At 42.7% G+C, this 20,877-nt stretch overlaps 1 protein-coding gene and 1 long non-coding RNA gene across 5 annotated transcripts in view; one reads left to right on the forward strand and one right to left on the reverse strand.

Annotated features, from left to right (window-relative positions):
* Positions 1-390: 390 nt before the first annotated feature.
* On the forward strand, positions 391-12,610 carry LOC130456331 (uncharacterized). Its single transcript, XR_008915013.1, has 2 exons — positions 391-3,867; positions 4,645-12,610. It is a non-coding gene; the product is annotated as an uncharacterized LOC130456331 (long non-coding RNA).
* A 5,596-nt stretch (positions 12,611-18,206) lies between these two features.
* The window catches only part of ANKRD11 (ankyrin repeat domain containing 11), a 257,700-nt gene continuing 255,029 nt past the window's right edge, over positions 18,207-20,877 (reverse strand). For all 4 annotated transcript variants that reach the window (XM_007477320.3, XM_056810956.1, XM_007477322.2 and 1 more), the window contains 2 exons: positions 20,258-20,350; positions 18,207-19,443 (listed from right to left, as the gene is read on the reverse strand). In XM_007477320.3, the coding sequence (XP_007477382.1) occupies positions 19,258-19,443; positions 20,258-20,350 (279 nt within the window). In that variant the 3' untranslated portion in view covers positions 18,207-19,257. The remainder of the gene's footprint in view (positions 19,444-20,257; positions 20,351-20,877) is intronic.

Raw genomic sequence — 20,877 nt, forward strand, 5'->3', positions numbered from 1 at the left:
ACTCTGAGAGAGCTAGTGAAGATGCCTCACCTAAAGTAGGCTCCTAATCTTCTCCCAGTATAGAATCAAGGAAAACTCACTGCCAAACCTGGACAATAGCTGCTGCCATGCCAAGATGCCAAAACACTCAGCAAGCTGCTGCCAGAGCCACCTCTCCACGGAAAGAGACCAGAGAGAGGAAGTGATGAGAAATATATAGACGGTTTTTACATCACTTTCCTGCATCTCACATGTACCAATGGTAGCTTAAACTTGACTTAAACTTGATGGCCTAGGGGTCTGTCAGTTGTTTCTGATTTGTCATTTGCTAGCACATGTCTGTCACAGGCCATCTCCTCAATACTTAATCCTTAAGTAGGGGTGTAGACATTCCTGATTTTGTTAGCCTAAATAGGGTGGAATAACCTAAAGTTCACACTTGTCATCTCACCTCCATCTCATAGGCTTTCCCTCTGTGCCTGGGATGTACCTCCTCTGTAGCAGTCCACTCCTAACTAGGGGCAAGGGGAAAACAGTATGTGCAGATTGCTCAGTCTTGGGCATGCTCAGTAGTGCTCATGGCTGGGAAGGCCTATGACCCTTGACCCCAGCTTCTCCCAGGTTAGGCGGGAAAACAGGTTTCTTTGTTCTCACCTGGTTAAGAGAAACCACACCTACGCCTTGTCATTAACCAATGAGAATCATCCCTATGTACTGTGTATATTTGCATATCAAAAACTATATCTAGCCCAGCAGGCTCCGCCTTCGCTCTCTCTGCTCTCTGCCCTCTGCCCTCTGCTCTCTGCGCTCCTTCTCTTTCAGGCTACCTGATGGCTGTCCTTGCAGGAGCTTGGCCTCTGGCCAAGCTCCATCTTTAATCTTTCTCTATTCACCTCTCTGACCTGCGTGGAATGGATCTCAGGACTGGAATAGCCTACTGAATTGGTCCTTTGATCAGAGCTTAGCTGTGGCTCATTGATAATTAATAAAGACTCATTCTGAACACCTCATATCTCTACTAGGACTCCGTCACTTCCCTCGTGGTATCAAAACTTCTATCCTGTCTCTATCTTCCTACCTTGTGGCTTCTCTCACCTCAGAGAGAGCTACAGATGGCGCCCAACTTTCTCGTGGCATTCCACTCTTTTATTTCACACAGCGAATGGCAGAACGCGTTCGAGGACACGAGGCTAATAGTAGGCGGGTGCCGGAAGTCCAGGAAGGTTGCCGATCCTCTGGCCAAGGACGGTAAGTCCTCCTCTGCTTGAGGTGGGTCTCCCCTCTGAACCCTGCTCGACTCTTAATGTCGTAGCTTGATAGGGGAGAAATGGAAGTCTCAAGAGCTTAATTGCCTGAGACGGTGAATCAGGATGAGGGAAGCACACGATCGGTCAGAGAGGGATTCTTAAACTATCTCTGTCAGGGAGGTGCAGTTTCCCTCCCCCACCTGGGTCTGCTAGTCGGAGGCCTCCTCTCTCGGACCTGGATCTCCGGAGGTTAAGAAACACCTGAGGAGTGGTCTGAGGGGGAGGGGAAGAAAAAGGACATTTGACCCAGGGAAACCCTCACTAGGGGCTATTGAAAACTTGAGAAATCAGTCTGAAACAAACAGTTGCTAGAGCCTAGTGAATTTCAAAAGGAGCAACTGGGAAAAGAAAAAGCAGGAGTTAAAATTTCATCAGGAAAGCAAAGTCAAATTTACCTGCTATTCATACGCAAAAGCGGGAAAGGCTAGCTAAGACGCAAGGCAGAAACTGCTGCAGAATGCTAAGGAGTTCTTTCTTAAGCACTTCTTATTTCAAAAGTTCTGCAAGCTAATCTTTACAAGAAACTCCCTGTGCCTTTTCAGGAGAGGTCGGACTCAGATGCATTTGAAAGGCCTATCAGGAAGTGGTTGCTTTCAGGGCATTTAAAAGATCAGAATTACTTGGAAAAAACGGATAAAAAACAAAAAATTTTTCTAATAAAACCGTAGGTCTCAGCACAATTAAGGAATCAAGGTAATAATCCTGAATTAGGTTAAATTCGGAACAGCCTAAGTTGTAAAAAGATATTGCCATTCCGTAACCAAAGGCAGAAGATTTTTTTTTAAACAAGCAAGCCTCCGAACTCATTTAGCATGTGAAAAAGCTCCTAGGAACTCTTTTGTTTGAGGTCCAGCCAGGTAAAGGCAGGCTTTACCTGGGCGATTGCAAATACAGTAAAGTAAGATTTGGGAATTTGAATTTTAATTTAGGTTGGCTGTAGGCAACATTATAAAGGAATGTCTGCTTATATTTTTTGATAAAGGAAGTTAAAAAAGGAGAATCAAATATCTTTCTCTGACTTTTGTTATATGCCACAGAATATCAGGACTAGAAATGTTTTATCTGTAGAGAAATTTTGGTATGAATCACAAGGTAGTTAAAGTGCACACAGAAAACTTTTAAGGTTTGGGCTTAGATCTGAAGCAGCTTGAAATGTTTTCTCTCTACCGGCCACGTGGCTGGAGCCACATGGAAGATAGCATCAGAGCAACTGAGGTTGCAAGTTGTATCACTAAGGCTGTAATTGGCTAGAAGGAAAACTTTAATACTAAGATATAATAAGCATGAATTGGAATATGATTTAAAGGAATTTCTAAGGCTTTCTAATTTTAACTATGGAGGAATTATTAACACTTTTCTAAGCAGGACATAAAGCAACAGGATGAATCTTGAGCAGAGCTTATTCAAACAGCCTGTATGCAGTTCAGAAACTTTTTACTGGGCATATTAACATACCTGTATCCAGAAAGCAAATGATTTATAACTAAAATAGCTTTTACTATGGAAAATTAAGACACATGCTCAGCAGAGTAAAAGCATGGTTAGAAGGATTCAATCTGTTTACCAGTGGTTAATTATTAAGGTTATCAGGAACTCTGTTACTCAGTACAGTGATTTATTAAGGATTTGAAAGAGGCAATACTATCAGGTATTAAAATTGCAGATATTGAAGCTGATCATGATATTGAAAAGAGACCTATGATAATAATGCAAATTCAAAGATTACTGGCATAATTTGATTTATTTCTGCAGGGAAGATTTGCAGAATTAGCAGATGGAAGTAATGATTTTAGTCACAGTATTAAGATCTTTTCAGTTATGAAGCTAAGGGCAGTAGTTCAGAAATAACAACTTCTGTGCAATTGTTTGATAATTCTGTGCATATTTTTACAGCATAAGACAATGCTATAATTTTAATAACTGCACAAGGTGGAAATTTTTCAAAAAGCAAAAATTGTGTGCAGGCAGACAAAGACCTAAGATCCCAGCACACATGGGTCAATTCATAAGTAATTTATAGAATGATATTTTTATGATTATGGGTTTGAAAAAGCAAATATTTAAGCATCTATACATGCTGTTTTGAACACACAGCTGCTGGCATTCTCTGCTCTAGCAGAGGGCCAGATCTATGGTACATCTATATCCTGAACAAGCAGGTGATATCGCTTATCAATGCAAACTGCTGTGGATTAATTTCACCCCTGATAAATATCCACTGTATATTTTGGAGCAAAAGGTGCATTTCAGTTTGCTCCTGGCACAAAGGTTGAACTGGGAAAAGTGATGGGAGATACTTACTCTCCTGGTTTATGGGTTCAAGCTCAAATGAAGAAGTGAGCAAAGTGATTGCAGATTTTATGAATAACTGTGCACTACTGTCTATTCCAAACAGCTTGGAATAGCAGGGCTTTTAACAGCAATGCAAAGGCTAAATTGCATAGCTCATGGCTTACATGCAAGCTATGGTAAATAGAGCTCAAAGGAATTCATGAGCCCCAAGGTTCAAGCACTGAAGGTATATATGTTCTGTCACTTTCTAACTTTCTAAGACCCAATGAGGCTTTCATTTGGGGTCGAGGTTTTCTGTTTACTTTCTCAGATACATGGAGTCCATGGAAGATGATTAAGACCATCTGATGGCAAGAAAATCTGCCCGGAAGAAGGACAGAAGGCAGAGGTGTCTGGCACAGGACACCAGAAAAGCAGCACATGGACTGTAAAGACTGCCCTATAGGCAGGTTTAACACACTATGCACACACACATGTAATTGTATGAGAAACAATGTACATGCAGAAGAGTATCATTAAGTCACTAACAGATATTCTGTTCTAGGAATATATGGGTATTTGGTAAAAGATCTAACTATTACATGCCTAAAAATTTGGAATGGTATTGGTACAATGTGTAACTTGAAATCATATTATTGGAATTGTTCCATGTTAGCCAAATTTGATCAAATATCAAAAGGGTATAATTGGGAATATTATGACAGTATAATGAATGCTGTCCACTTGCAGCACAAAAGGGTAATACTATCCAAAATGTAATGATGATTATGATCTTAAAGGGTACATTATATTTGTGAACAATATGTTTTTGCTAGAATCAGACTTATCTAGAAGTCAATTTTGTTAAGCTGTGACTGTTCCACTTTCATAAAGAAAGAGGTGGATATGGTATCACTAATCATCTATCTCTTCTACACCCCAGAAAGAATATAAGTTAAAGCTTTGTAACAATCAATATTGAATGTAATGATAAAGATCACATTGTGTGAGATACCTGAATTGGGTTAAAAATCATCAAGATATTAAGACTGTAAGGGACCCAAGGGGATGATAATGTTGGGTCGAGGTCTTGTTTATATGTTCACAGATAATGAAAACATCTGGTCACCCACGTCATGCTTCATGCCAGCTGATACAGACCAGGAAGAGAAGCAGACGGAAGGTGATGGCATCAGCTATCTACATGCCAGCCACAATCCAGACTCGCTGGAAGGACACTTCTTTGGTGACTAATATCACTCTAGAACAATGACATTACACTATTAGAGACATTGGCTATTAGGCCACTGAAGGACACTTGTCATGCTGACATCCATTGAGATGGGGTACCCAGAGCAACATCAAGTATGCTAATGCAGAAGGACTAAATCACACTTGTGTCTGTACAAGACACCAGATATGTCCCACATTCCAAAGACTTTGCGATGGGATTGAGATGAAATAGCTACAAATTGTCTAGCTACTAAAGGATACCTTGTATTTTGTATATGATACTGTCAAAAGAAATGTATATTGTATGCATTGTAAAGCTACCACTTGTATTGTAAGAAATGCTGTTATCAACAAGGGTATAGACCTTGGTATGACTCTCCAAAGAGCAGGAGATAGAAAACTCTCATTCATAGCATAGATCTGATATCTCTGACAACAAAAATGAGGTGCTAAGCAAAAAATGCTGCACAGACAGGTTTAATGGACAGATGACACTGATGTTACTCTCGAGAAAGGATGAGAGATCAGGAAAAAGACACTAGGAAATCTTTAATCAGGAACTTGAGTTATTGTAAGAGATCATTGACATCCAGGCAAAGATTATGTTCCTGACATTACATTAAGGGCTGACTACCAGAGATGTAGTTAAGTGTTAATACCATTGCTAACCATTACTCCTGATACCCTGTCTTTGTGGGTAATATCTTGATAGGAAAAATGTCTTGCTCTCCTCCAACAGTCCCAGAATTCAGACGGCCGCTGGATTCGGGATCTATTGGCTTCCCTTTCATATACTGGAAGACGTTCTGGTATATGGAAGTAAGACCTCATGAAAAACTGAGGGCTCTAGGTTTGACAATTTCTGTGGACGCGCAGTCATTGTCTCTCCTAGGTGGAAAAAATACAAAAACATGGAGCAAGGGCAAAGTATAATCTAAGTTTTACTGTTTTGGAGTATGGATTGAAAACATGACACAATAGGCACAGATAAGCGTGCAGAAAAAGCACATTGAATATTATTCACTGACAACTAGGAATGAAAAAGCTATGTCAAATGCTGTAGGTACAAGAAACTGTAGAAATTGTTTCTACATGGGGAACAACTTAAGCTTCTATTTACCCAAACATTGGTTTGGTGGAATGAATTTTGCAAATATTGGTAATGGTATAGGCTTGGTTACCATATTGATGGGTTTATTTATACAAGCAGAGATTTAAAATAAGGAAGACATTAGGAATATGCAGTCAGAACTTGAAATATTACTTCATTATCACCATCATGGTTATTTAAGTTACAATTGAGAATGTAAAATGGATGGGAATATTGGTATTTGTTAAAAATTTGCACTGTGATTGATGTATTGATGTTTTTGCAAAGCCTGTAATGGTGCAAAATTATGTTCATATACAAGGCGAATTTTGATCTATTTAGATCAGGAATTGGAAATCATTGGGAAAATAAGTTCTGATATTTTACATTGGCTCAGTTTCAAAGATACCACATAGACAGTGAGCCAAGAGAATCTTGTATTAATTTTGGGATCAGGTTCCCAGGATCAATTTTCTGAGATCATTTGACATGTGATAACATGATCCTCCAGAATTGTTAAGAGAGGATGTTTTTCTTTGAAGGGATCTCTCCCAACACACAAACAAAAAGAAAAGGGAGAGGAATCTTATAGAGATCAGTATTTATATTTTTAGAGGAAAATTTTTAAAGTCACTCTTGATTGATCAACCTTGATTTTTTCTTTTACACTATTAAGGCCAGAATTTTTAAGTACAAGGAAGATACTGTTAATGCTCTGATCCAGAATTATGAAGGTGCAAAGATTTCTAGAATTACAGTCACCTAACAGTCGGTGAACATGAGAACATGACAGCAATTGTTAATTTTCAGATGACCATACTGGAGAGTGATGTCTGATTGCATGTAAGGGGAATCATAATGAATCTTTCATTATGGACCAGACAGCCTCAGCCACGGTTACATTTTCCATGTGAAATGGATGTTTGAGGTTGGGAAATGCAGAGACATGGCGTACTGACACCCTCAGTCGCTGGATGTCCTGGCATCGAGCTACCAACCAGTTTTCTATGTGGCAGGCATCTGGCAGTGAGCACGGAAAGATCCCCAAGATGCAGTATCAGGACGAGAGAAAAGAAGGACTTATCCTTCATCTCCAGGGATAGTATTTTGCTAACTGTTGAAAAGGCTGACAACTTCTGATAGTCCAGACTGTGAATGGTGGCATGTTTGGTTGTTGCACCTGTCATGTGAGCCATAGAGTTCTACCTCATTAGACCAGGATCAGTAGCGTGGAAATTATTTTCTTAACATTTTTATATCTACTAAGACTGTTGCATTGATCTTGAAATGCAGACAGACAGATAGAAAGATCAGTTTGGGAATTTTTAAGATTGATCACTGAATCAGTTTATGCTGATGTTCATTCTTGATTGGGATATCTAAGTTATACAATCAGGATAGATTTTTCATCTCTGTATCAGAATATGATTATGCACCAGAGTGTTTGTATTTGTTAATGCTGTAATGTTGCTACATTTTGATATTACACTATTCATTTGTGTGTAAAACAAAAAGGGGGAGATGTAGCAGTCCACTCCTAACTAGGGGCAAGGGGAAAACAGTATGTGCAGATTGCTCAGTCTTGGGCATGCTCAGTAGTGCTCATGGCTGGGAAGGCCTATGACCCTTGACCCCAGCTTCTCCCAGGTTAGGCGGGAAAACAGGTTTCTTTGTTCTCACCTGGTTAAGAGAAACCACACCTACGCCTTGTCATTAACCAATGAGAATCATCCCTATGTACTGTGTATATTTGCATATCAAAAACTATATCTAGCCCAGCAGGCTCCGCCTTCGCTCTCTCTGCTCTCTGCCCTCTGCCCTCTGCTCTCTGCGCTCCTTCTCTTTCAGGCTACCTGATGGCTGTCCTTGCAGGAGCTTGGCCTCTGGCCAAGCTCCATCTTTAATCTTTCTCTATTCACCTCTCTGACCTGCGTGGAATGGATCTCAGGACTGGAATAGCCTACTGAATTGGTCCTTTGATCAGAGCTTAGCTGTGGCTCATTGATAATTAATAAAGACTCATTCTGAACACCTCATATCTCTACTAGGACTCCGTCACTTCCCTCGTGGTATCAAAACTTCTATCCTGTCTCTATCTTCCTACCTTGTGGCTTCTCTCACCTCAGAGAGAGCTACATCCTCCTTCCCCCCTCCCCCATCCTTAAGAATTTACTTATCTTTGTTCCATTTTCTTATTCTCCAAGTAAAATGCAAGTTCCTTGAGGCCAAGGACTACTTTGTATTCCCAGGGACCAGCATAATGTCTTATACATAAGGGACATTTAGCAAATGTTTGTGGAAGTGGAGATGTGGAGTCATACAGAACTGTCTCCATCCTCATTCTGGGAAATGCATCTCTATTAACATTAAGTAAATTTGTAATTCCTCCTTTAGCTGCCAGGTTATCCTGCTGGTCCCTATTTAGCTTGTGGCCCACTAAGAGCCCCATAACTTTATTTAGTAAGAATTGTTTTCTAATCATGCTTCCTCCCTTCTGTACTTGGACAGCTGATTTTTTTTAACCCATATGTAGTACTTTATACTTGTTCTTTTGAAATTTCATCCTATTAGGTTCAGCCCCTGCTTCCAGCCTATCAAAATGGATCTGACTCTGGTGTTCAGCATTTTAACTAATTCTCTCAGCTTCTTGTCATCTGTACATTTTGATAAGCTTGCCACTTTTGCTCATAAACATCCAAGTCATTGAAATAAAAGGTTAAGCAACCAAGGATGAATCTCTGAGACATTCCATTCCATCAATCCATGTATCACTGCTATTTGGTCACAGAACTGGCCTCTATTGCTTCATCTGGTCCAAATGGACATCACGACAGTGCAAGACCATTAATAAAGAGGTTGCTTGAATAGCAGCCTCACAGTTTCTCCACATTCTGTAGGAGGACTAAATGGCTGGGGCACTGTGAGTCTAGAAGGATCTCTGAAGGACCCATGGAAGAACCAGGGATTTATAACAAAATCAGTATTTCTCTAAGGGAAACCCTGAGTTCGATTTCTTCCAAAAACTAATGTGAGGGGCATCTAGGTAGCAAAATGCATGGAGCTGGCCTGGAGTTGGGAGGTCCTGGGCTCAAATCTGGCCTCAGACACTTCCCAGCTGTGTGACCCTGGGCAAGTCACTTGACCCCAGTTGCTTAGCCCTTACTTCTCTTCTGCCTTGGAACTGATAATTAGTATTAATTCATATGATTGGTATTAATATATTATATTAGTATTAATTAGTACCTGGTATTACTTCATTAATTAATAGCAATTTAGTATTAATTCTAAGACAGAAGGTAAGAGATTTTTTTTAAAAAGACTTAATATAAGTGCTTTGGGAATTTTCTGTAGCAATTCAAGGCTCCTAGGAGGCCTTGAAAGCTTTTGCATTTTCTCTAGTGTGTTAAATAATTGTTTTTTAGTTGTTCTTTCCACATATGTTGTTGTAGTTGTGTATATTCTTTTCAGTTCTGCTTATTTTACTTTGTATCAGTTCATACCAATCCTCCATGCTTTATTAAGTTTATTTTATTTATGTTGGAGTTGTTTTTTTTAATGAACAGTCTTAGTAAAGGCTGTTGGATGCCTGCTTCTCCCTCCTTTCCCCCAACAAGGATATCACAAATTGCCAAATGCCTTCCTGAAATCCCCTGACGCTTTATTTGGGGGCATTTTTCATTTCCTACTGCTTGTCAGAAAGGGAAATGAAAATAGTCTTGCACATCCTCTTTGGGATAAAATGATACTTGTCATGATACATTTGTGGTGACCGCCATATTGCTTTCTCAATACTCACTTAGTAATAGGTTCTAGAATTTTCCTAGAAATTAAAGTCAAGTTTACTGGTCTGTTGTTTAGAAAATTCCACTCCCTTTCTTTTGAAATTTGGCATAGTATGTGTAGCAGTCCAGCCCATATGTATAATTAAGAAGCAAGGATTGTATGTGGGCACATGGCCATTCTGCGCATGGCAATGAACTCTGTTCCCAGCGTGGCTGGAGTTAGGGCGCGAAACCTTGCTTCCCTTTGTCTCACTCACCTGAGGATAAAAACTCCCCCTTCACCTTGTCGAAATTTGCAATTATCCAATGGCAATACACTATGTAACTCATCAATATGTATTGAGACACTGTGTACCTTATCAATATGTATTGAGTACATTTGCGTATCAAAGAGATTAAATAGGGAGCCGTGGCCATCTCTCTCTTCTTGGACAATCTCACAGGTTTGCTACACTGTCTTTCCACCTTTCTCTCTCCTCTCTATCTCTACCTGAGGCCTAGCCTTCGGCCAGGTATCTCTTTCTTTTCCAATGCTAATACCTAGCATTCTCTAATTCTTCCTATCATACTCTATTCATTCTCCCAGCTGAGCTATATCATCCTCTGACCAGTGAAGTGTTAAATTGGGATCTCTGGACGGAAGATAGCCTTCCAGTGACATCCATTGATCGGAGCATGGCTGCGGCTCCAAGATATTAATAATAACTGATCTCTGACTCATTTTTGACATTCCGAACTTGGCTCCCTCATGCCCTTTGCAGCATCCAGAACTTCTATCCTTTTTCTATCTTCCTACCTTAAGGCTTCTCGCGGGCTCGGGAAGCTTTAGTATGTCTGTTTTTGGTCCTGTGACATTTCTCTCATCCTCCAAGACCTTTCAAAGACTGTGTCCAGTTCTTTCAGTGCTTGGGGGTGGGGGTGGGGGTCTAGTTCATACAGACCCTGTGATTTAAAGGGTTTTGAGGGCACCTTGATGCTCTCTGACCCAGTTCTCCTCGTTTATTTGGGATTCAATGCCCTAGTAACCATTTTTTGTTCAACTCTTTCTAGTTAAAAAAAGAAGAAGAAAAGGAAGAATTGGGTTAATTCTAAGTCCTTACAATCAGCTGTTAGTATCTCATCCAATCCACTCCAATGAAAAGTCTCCTTAATATCTTCCACTTTACTTCCTCGTTAGAATGATTAACGATGAACTTAGAACTTGGTTCTTGAACGTCTTCGCTCCCTTTTGGCAGACTTCCCCCTGTAGAATTTCAGGTCACAGCCTTCTTTCTATTCATCCTCCCTCTGACCTCTGAAACCTATGCAAGACAACTGGGGCTGGCTTTTGCCTCTTTTCTCTTTCACAGATTCTGGGATGGCATCATCATGCCCTCCCTGGTGGATGTTCGTATTGTATCTACTTAGGGAACCAGTTTCTTGATATTGGTTGGAATCAAGACTAGCAGCATAGCTTCCTCCTTTGCTTCCTCCACCACTACATGTCATGAGAAGAACTCAAGGCGTTATCCATGGTTCTGCTTTTAGAGGAGAAAGAGTTCCAGCAGTTGTGTGGAGAATGGAAATCCCCCATTACTACGATAGCACGACTCCATGACAAGACTGGAAGGTATTTCCTAAGCTCCTCATCTATTTCCTCATTTTGGATCAGGGAACTATAGTATGTTTCTTCATCACAAAATTACTTCTATATGCTTTCTTAATTCTTTCCATCATTTTTTGCCCTGTTAGCTAATGGATTCCTTATATGAGTATATTTTTTTTTATTTAAAATGCTGCTTTTCCACCACCTTCATCTCATTGTGGACATTCAATATTAATATGCACCCCTTTGTGGCCCCCAAAACAACTCTTTTGATTTTAAACAAAAACAATTTTACTTCTGAAACCCTGAATTATATCTCTCTGAGGTGATGGGTGGAGACCTCCTTCTTCTTGTGTACCATGAGAGGAGATGCTATTGAGTCATTCCAAAGACTGCACGGTGACTCCAGGAAGACCTGACTCTTGTCTGGACTGAGATTTGAGTCCTCCAAATCAGAGAGGCCCAAATTGGGAAAGGGACTTCACAAGGAGCAAAATTGGAGAAGGCGAAGGACATAGAGGCTTCTTGCCTTGGAACTGTGGACTGAGAAGCATGAAGAGAACACCAGGGCATGAGGTCTGGCTCAGGGCTGGGGTCAACTGGGAGTGGGCGGGAGCAGTGCCTAAGAAAGTGTTCTGGGGTGAGGAGAAGACTAGCTCCGAGTTATCTAATGCAGGTGGGCTCTTAGGGGAAGGTCGCTAAGAGAGATGCTTTCTCTGGCCCACTTTTGACTATTTAATAAATAATTATAAGTTAAGATATGGTCTCCAGAGAATTATAATCATAACACAATGTATTCCTTTTGAACCATCGATTAGAAAAACCTGGAAAGACTTGTTGTATCAAGTGAGCAGAACCAATAGAATTGATTTCTCCAGAAAGAACAACATTGTAGAGGCAAGCAGCTTTGAAAGATTTAAGAACTTTGATCAGTTCAGAGATCAATTGTGATTTCAGAGGACCAGTGATGAATCCTGACAGAGAAATGATGGACTTGAGATTGCCAATGAAACATATTTTTCAACATGGCCAATTCAAGAATTCGTTTTGTTTTTTTTTACTCTGTTACAAATTGGTTTGTTTTTCCATTTTGGGAGAAAGTAGAAGAAACAGAGGGAGTTTAGAATGGGATTTCCCCCCTCCCACCCTTAGTCCCCAAATGAGAAAAAAAGGAGTCACAGACCTGCAGGATAGCTTTGAAAGTTAAATGTTGAATTTATTATAAACTTTAAGAGAAAAGCAAATTCTATATAATATTTGTGATTTTATGGACAATCCTCTTCCATTCCATAACATATACAAAAATGCTCATTTTAGTTGGCATTTGCTAAATGTGAATAAAAAATTTTGATGAAATGAAAAAGAGGTCCCTAGTCCATCTCACTTAAAACCCATAATCCATGCATTTGCATAGAGCATAGACTCTGGGTTTTGGTGCTTCTCCTTTTAAATACTGTCTCCAGTGAATTAATTACAGGGGCTGGAACTCTCTAAGGTAGGAGTGGCAAGGACTAGGCAATGGGAGTTAAGTGATTTTCCCTGGGTCACAAGCTAGAAAATATCTGAGACCAGATTGGAACCCAGGACCTCCCATCTCTAGACCAAGCTCTCAATTCCTCTAGCTGCCATCCAATTCTGCCCCCGAGCCCCACATCAACTACAACTTTTCTTTCTGACTCAAAACATTTTAATCAGAGCATTTAATTAAGCCTATTATCTCTACATTAAATATTAAATTTATATATCATGTATTAAATTATATATTATATATTAAATTTGTGTTACTTATATATTAAATTTATCACATGTTTATGCATATAAATTAAAATTATATATTATATATATTATATATAATTATATATTATATATCTTTACATACAGTACATAAATATATATTAAATAATATGTTTAATTATGCACCAAGTGCTGAGGAGGCAAAGAAAATAAAAAACAAGGGCTCTTCTCCACATTTCCCCCACCCACACACCTAACTGACAGTGGCTCAGGAAATATCCTTCTGCTGGTCTGGGTGACTTGAAACTCATTCAGGACGCCCAGATGTTCTCCCGACTCCTCACTGACCTTTTACTTTCCTATGTAAGTATTTTGTTCTCATTCCAGACTATTTTGGGGGGGAAAAGAAAAGAAAATGAAATTTGAAGTTTCTTGCCTTCATTCCTAGGTTCCCAGGGACTCCTTCAATTGCTCTTCCCATTGCTAGTGACATCTGTCTTCTGGAGCTTTATTTGATTCCTTGAAACCTCATTTCCATCCTTAACTTTGCATCGAGATTGGCTCTTTAAAAAAGATATGAAGAGAGGAGCCCTTGGCAGCACAGTAGATGGAGAGCCAGGCCTAGAGTCAGGAGAACCTGGGTTCAAAATTGGCCTCAGACGCTTCCTAGCTGTGTGACCCTGGGCAAGTCACTTAACCCCTATTGCCTAGCCCTTGCCCCGCTTCTGTTCTTATAGCTGATCCTAGGGTAAAGGGTAAGGGGTTAAAAAAGAAGACAGATATACTATTGGGTGTGAAGTTATGTGTAAAAATTAAATCTCTAATAATAAAATATTATATTTTATTATTGATTATTTATTAGTGATCCAATGATCATTAGAAATCAAGAAATAAAGAAGATACAAAATAAAGACCACGTTCCCATAGCTGAATAACCAGCTCAAACACCCACCTTAGCCTTATCACTACCAAGCTCAGGACCAGAAGTAAAAAGGTGGGACCTTCCACGTCCCCGCCTAATATCCCCTTGTCTACAGGAAGTACGTATGGACAGGAAATCAGTGGGCTCCTGGGAAATGTAGTTTTTTTTTTTTTTGAAATGTAGTTCTTTTTTTAGGGTAACAGATTTTCAGTTATACGTATGCCAGGGTCGCCCCCCACAAATTCTTTAGGACCAACATGATAGAGGCACACCACCCACCCAAGGACTCTCTGAGCATCCCTTTTCCAGGCTATGAGAAAACTTGGTGTTAGTCTAGTCAACAAGCATTGATTAAGCACCTACTCCGTGCTAGGCACGGCACTGGGCTAGATTCAATAAGGGTTGGGGCATGAATGGACTATTGTTACGAACATCATCATGAAGACTTCAAAGAAACAGGGAGGTGATACGGGAAGGTAACAGCCCGAGACGGCTGTGGAAAGGAAAAAAAGGAAGCCCAGATGGAACGCTGTAGAGGGACTTCGCTGGCCCCAGAGGAGAAGAAACACTCCTTTTCCCGGGACGTTTACCCAGGAGTCGGTTTTACTCTCCTTTCTGTCTCACTGTCGGCACGAGGGAGGGCGGAAATATTTGGTAAGTAGACTCGAGTCAGCCCAAACCCCTGGGCCTGGGGGAGGAGGCTCCGAGGCACCTCGCTCTCCGGGTGACCCTGCATCCGTCACTTCTCCCCAGTCTCCTGGCCCTGCCCCCTCCAGACCCCCCCCCCCCACTTAAAAAGGACAGACGAGGTGGTGGTGGTGGTTTTTTTTAAAATTTATTTACGAACATTATCTCTGAGGGACAACAGCATGTCTCTGGCGCTCATCTCTGTACATGCAACTGTAGAAAATAACATTTGTATTCACTTTGTCTCTTTCTGCAGGAAGTTGTACAGCTAAAGGACAGTACTGTGGCGGCAGAGCTGCGGCCGGCAGAGGCAGCACCAGCACTGCCAAACAATATGTACACAAACTACATTGTAAAAAAAAATTACATTGTTACATTACAGACAATGCACTCTCGCTGCTGTTCGAACCCCACATCTACGCAAATGGACCTAGTACAAAGAGAAGGGCGTGAAGTGAGCGGTGAGCTATTTACAGCTATGTACAGTCTCGGGAGCAGGACAGGGAGGGCAATGTACACTGGCCGGGGATCCACAAAGCACATGGGGCAAAGGGAATACATCTTGCTATTGTTGCTTGAAATTGGTGATTAAAAGGACTCTCCATGCTTATACAGATTCATTTATGGTTACTGAACGAAAGAGAAAACGAAACCAAACCCGCCGGGGCCGGCGAGATGTCCGAGCGTCATTTGGTGTCCAGGCCCTGGAGAGGTGGGGGGAGCGGGAGAGAAGTGCAGCCTCGCTCGCTCTACACGCACGCGGGACCTTCCTTCTCGCCACTCCTTCCTCCACCCCTCGGAAGTGCATCTGGGCTGGCCCTTGGACAGGGAGGAGAGGCCCGCCAGAACGGGTTCCTTTAGAGGAAAAGGGGGGAAGGGGCCGGTGGAGGCAGGACAAGGCCCTGAAGCGGCGAGAGGGAAGGGGAAAAAGTCGGAATACACCCACGAGGCTCAAAAATACTGGAGTGAGGGGGCAAGGGGGGCAAGGGGCTGCCCGGAGCACCCCCAAACAGAACGTTCCTGCCAGGATAACTAGATGTCCAGAAGGAAAAGGAAAAGTCACAGAAGATTCCGAGCCACCTGCTCGCCACACACCCAGACAGACAGGTCGGCTGACCGCCCTGGCTGATGCCCAAGCAGAGGAGGCTGGCTCGGGCAGTTCCTTGAAAGCAATCCCTGTCCCAGCTGGAAGGGAAAGCCTGAAGGACGGCTGGCCCCGCTCCCTGCACTGGTGCCAACTCTGGATGGCCCCCTTTCCCGACCCCCTGGTTTAAGTCAAGGATGGGGAGCCCCCTCCCCCAAACCTAGCTGTGCCATCCAAAGCCAAAGGCATGAACTGTGATCTCCAGGCAAGGTTTGGAGGGGTGGAGGTGGAAGGAGCTAACGAGCCTCCCTTCACCTCCCGACGCCCCAGCCTCCATCAGACTAAGATTTCTTAAAATCTGTCCCCCCAGAGAACCTGCTCCTGGTTCCTGCATCCCTATTCCTCCCGGGCCTGGCGGGCGATGCCTCACTCTTCCAAAAGAGCGAAGGGTTTTGAACTCGTCCTTCCTGAAGGCTGTTCTCAATCTAGGCTGCCTCTGGGTCACCCGCCTTCTCTGGCTCCCTGACTTTGCCACATCAGCGTGGAATTCCTAGGACCCCAGGAAGCTGCCGGCCGATCCCCAGGGCGCAAGGGAGAGATGACCAAGAAGAGGAAGGAATCTGTCTGTTTCTCACACGGACAAAGCTAGACTTCTCCTCTTTAGCATTCAGGGACATCAGCACAGGAATAGAAGACACCAGACAAATAAGACAATTTAAAACACTTTAAAATGCTGATCGAGTTGGACTCCTTTTCAACAAGTCAAGAGCATACAGCATAACAATAATTTCAAGTTACCATTTGTACAGCACCAAATGTCTTTTTGCACACATTTCTGGGCACATGTGGAGGCCCAAGGTCTCACTGTCATGCAACTAGCTCGTTTGTTGGGGAGTGGGGTAGGGGGACGAGAGCTGAGCGGACATTTCATCGGAGCAATTTCCCGAATCGAAGCCGATTCATAAATAACTCGGGAAGGCAGGATTGTGGATCGGGTGCCTGGATCCATCCCCCCACCCCTCCGGACCATTTGGGAGAAGGACTTACAATCTAGTTTCCACTATGCATCTTTAATTGGAATTGAACCTCACCTCACTGCTACTCTGAGGCTGAGCCCCTTCATTAGAGCAAATTAATCCTAACAGAACCATCCCCTACCCATCTCCGTCTAATAGCTGGGCCTGGCTAGCTACTCAGTCAGGTTTGATTCCCGTCTCTCTCTCGGGGGCCTCTGACATTTTCTCGGTAGTGGGACTTTCTAAGAAAGAAACGCAAGGCCCATGCCCTGTCCTCAAACACAGCAGGAGCCTCTGAGAAGGCTTTCTTCCATTTGGATCATTTCCTACCAAATCCTCCACTTGCTCCCATCATCTGATGTGCACACCACTACCAGAGCCAAACTGGGTCTCATGTATAGTCTGTACCCCATTCCCCTTCAGAGAAACCCAGGGAAGAGAGAAGACACTCTCCTCGTCTGCCCGGATTTCCCTACCCTTCCCTTCCCCCCAAGCCACCTTCTGGAATAAAAACCTTCATGCCCTGTGTCTAGCTTCAAGGCACACGCAAGGAGCTCAGCGGAGGTGCGTCTAACAATTGGCTGAATTATTTAGCAGTCTTGATTTCCCAGACACTAACTAAATCATTATTGTCAATGGGGATGACAAGCACTTTAGTGCTTTCTCCCCTTCTCCATTCTTCCCTTAACACTTTAGTGACCCCAGAATAAAAACTTGAGAAAAAGGTAAAAAGGTCAACAATGCTTTAGGACAGCACCAAATTAGTGAAATTCTTCCAAATAAAGCCTTGTTTTGTCTTTGTGGAATGTGGGAGGAAACATGCATCAAAATAGATCAGGATGAGAAATGTCCCCAAAGTGGCATAATGTTGGGAATGGATTGTCCTAGGCTGCCAGAGGGCTCCAAATCTCCCCCCATCATGGATTTGAGGTCATCTCTTCCACAAACTGCTAAGAGTTCCTCCTGTGACATATTACTTTCCACACTTATAATGGAATAATACCTCTTCCATTAGGAAAAATAAGGCCATCTCCTAAAGGTCCAAGAAAGCTTAGCTCCTCCTAACAGAATAGTCTGTCTGAATGAATCTCCCCTCTCCTATGGCAGGAAGCCTATCTTGAAGCAACGCAACAGCGATCCAAGACTTTGGCCAGAATGTACTGAAAAAGGCCTCTCCAGGCCGGCCTGGATCTCTTTCATTGTCCCCCTCCACCCCCCGCCCCCAGCCTCATACAGAAAGGAGAGGGACCCCAGCACAACCCCAGTGAAACAGATTACTAGCCTGACCATGTGGGTAGGTAGTTTTGCTACTGTCCTAACTTAAAGGACAGGGGAAGAAAGGGGGGGGGATTAACAATTTGAGAAAGCAAAGAATGCAAATTTTGAGTGGAGTTATCTTGTCTTACTTTTGGTTAGAAGACAGGCTTCAGAATACTGAATGTTGCACGCCATTTTGGCCCTTCTGTTTCCTTGAAAGGGAAAGTGCTGCCTAATGTGAACTATACATATACAAAGATAATTTTAATTAATTTATTTATTTCTTTACACATAACTGAAAGTGATGTTACAGTACATAAGTTATTTACAACTGTGCAGTAATGTGTTGCAAAATAAATTATCTAGAAGGCAGCAAAAGTACATTGTTAATGTATATAAAAACTGTACAGCATTTATGGGATACATTTTTATATGAGTATTGGCTCTGTAGTGTTTTCAAGTTATGTTCTCAGAAAGAGAAACAAAATGCCCAAGATTAAAGGAAAAAATATATAAACCACATGGATTTGACTCCATTAAAAACACAATTGGTAGAGTCCTAGCTCTGTGTCACCACTTGCCCCCTGACTATGGAGGGGTCAGATGGCGCCGCCTGGGCCCTCGCTCAACATAAGCGTCCACAGCCCTGCTGTCTGAAAAATGGGGACCAGTGGCTGCCCTGTGATTTTAGCTGGAAAGCATCCTTAGACTTGAAGTCTATTGGCTCCACCCCTTTATTCTCTTGTCCATGAGAGGTGGGTGCCTTTTGCTTTATTTTTTTTTCTATTAGATCCGGGATGGAACAAGAAACTTAAAAAATGAATTCTCTTCTGCAATTTCTCTGAAATGAATCTGCAGCTGAATGGAAAACACAGATCTGAAAAGTGCTATTTCCACAAAGATGGAAACCACCATGACTACTGGCCCCTGCGCGGCAGCTCCGGCTCCTCAGATGGTGGCAGGGCACCCTTGAGCCCGTCCAGGACCTCAGCTGTGTTCCTGTCCAATCAGACTCGCGTAGTGTGCAAGCTTTTCACCCTCCGCCGAAGCACCTGGTTTATACAAGAGATGCATTTCCCACTTCTGCGGCCGGGTGGCTGCCATCAGTCCAGAAGTGACGGATACATTGTGAAGAAAGTGCAACTGTTCTCGCGCCAACTCCCTCTCCCCACCCCCCTGAGAGACACGTCCTCCTTTCCACCCAGGGATTCATCAACAAGCATTCGGGATGAACGTGAGCTCAGCCATTCGTCCAGGAGGGCTCCTGCCTTTGCCAGTTTCCTGTAAGACTGTCTTGGGATCTGGTCTTGTCATGCTGGCAAGAGCACAAAGTCATCGTTGACATCGACCATGGGCACGTAGAAGGACGGCACTTCATTCACACACAGAGACTTGTGTCCCGCTGGGTCCAGCTCCTGGACCTTCAGCTGCCACTCCATCCTCTGCACTGCATTGAGAGCTGCCGCTTCATGCTGCTGCCGCATCAACAGACACGTCTGTGCAAAAACAAAACCGAGCTGTGAGGAGGTGGAGCAGGAACACAACCAGAGACCCCCTTGGGGACAGAGGGGTAACCATCACCTCAAGAAGTCCCCTACTAGGCTGCATACTGTTCAAGGTTTCCTCCCCTCCACAAGTTATTGAGAAGATCAATAATTTACCTAGAAGTACCCGGTAATTTGGTTCCTTTAATTGGCTCTTCTTAAATGATTCCCCCCTGACATCAGGACTTGACAGCAGGGCTGCTAAACTTAGATCAAACTGTAGGCTGAAATATGGTTTGGCCCATAGAGAAGGACCAACCACAAGCTAGAGCTCCCCAATGTGAGTTTGACCACAACTTTGCTTTTCAGTGATTTCAAAACAAAGATGAATTGTCAGTCTTTCTACCCACCAAAATCCTTATGTAAGGATCAGGTAGTACTGGTCAATAACTGATTAAGCATTCTATCGCCTCAGCCTGACAATCCAGGAAATGAGGACAACTCACTTTGGGACATGAAGATAGTGTCTACCAGAGTCCTGTGGGGTAGATTCAAAGATGATCTTTATAACATGAATTGTTCCAGGGTGTGGCTGTACAAACTTTACCTGCTTTGCCCCGAGGAGGATCCCTAGGAGGGATTATAAAGAAAGCCCCCTGTCTCACTCTGCTTGACTAAACAGCAATACTGGATGATTCTAGCTTTCAAAGATAGATGTAAAGTCTCCTTTAAAAATGCCGGATGGGACATGACAGAACCCAAGAGTGAATGGCTTCTTTGGGCCCTAAAAATACCCCAAGATTGTAGAGAAGGAAAGGGTTCTAACCTTCATCCGGTCGTATTTGTCATCTACATCCTGTAACCAGGAAATGAATTGTCGAGCATTGAACCGATCTCTTACTGACTTATTTTCATCCCCCTGTGGAGCCAACCATGTAAAGAGAAGTTTAATTAGGGAGTACAAGCATGACAAATATGACAGAACAACAGTGAGATAAATGTCCTATCCCATCTTCTGGGGAGAAGATGACTAAAGACTGCACGCTGCTTCATATAGAGGGGGATGCAACAAGTCAAGCAGTCACTTTCCATTTTTATCTCACAGCTTTTGAAGGATTTTCTTTTAGAAGGCCAAAGCTTTTTAGCCAGAGGCAGTATGTCCATCATTCCTGATGAAAAAGTATTGTTGAGCTCATAGTAGGTGTCTCACTGAGGATGTAAAGGAAACAGAGCTATGTACAGAGAAATACAGGAGAGGCTGTCGAAAATGGGTCAAGAGGTATAAGCCCAGGGGGAAAGTTGGGGGCTGTGTGTGTGTGTGTGTGTGTGTGTGTGTGTGTGTGTGTGTGTGTGTGTGTGTCTGTCTGTCTGTCTGTCTGTCTGTCTTGAATGGCATCACTGGTATCATAAGGGTGGGCTAGGCTCTATATACCAGTCATGAGACTG

The sequence above is a fragment of the Monodelphis domestica genome, chromosome 1 (assembly GCF_027887165.1).
Source record: "Monodelphis domestica isolate mMonDom1 chromosome 1, mMonDom1.pri, whole genome shotgun sequence".
NCBI lineage: Eukaryota > Metazoa > Chordata > Mammalia > Didelphimorphia > Didelphidae > Monodelphis > Monodelphis domestica.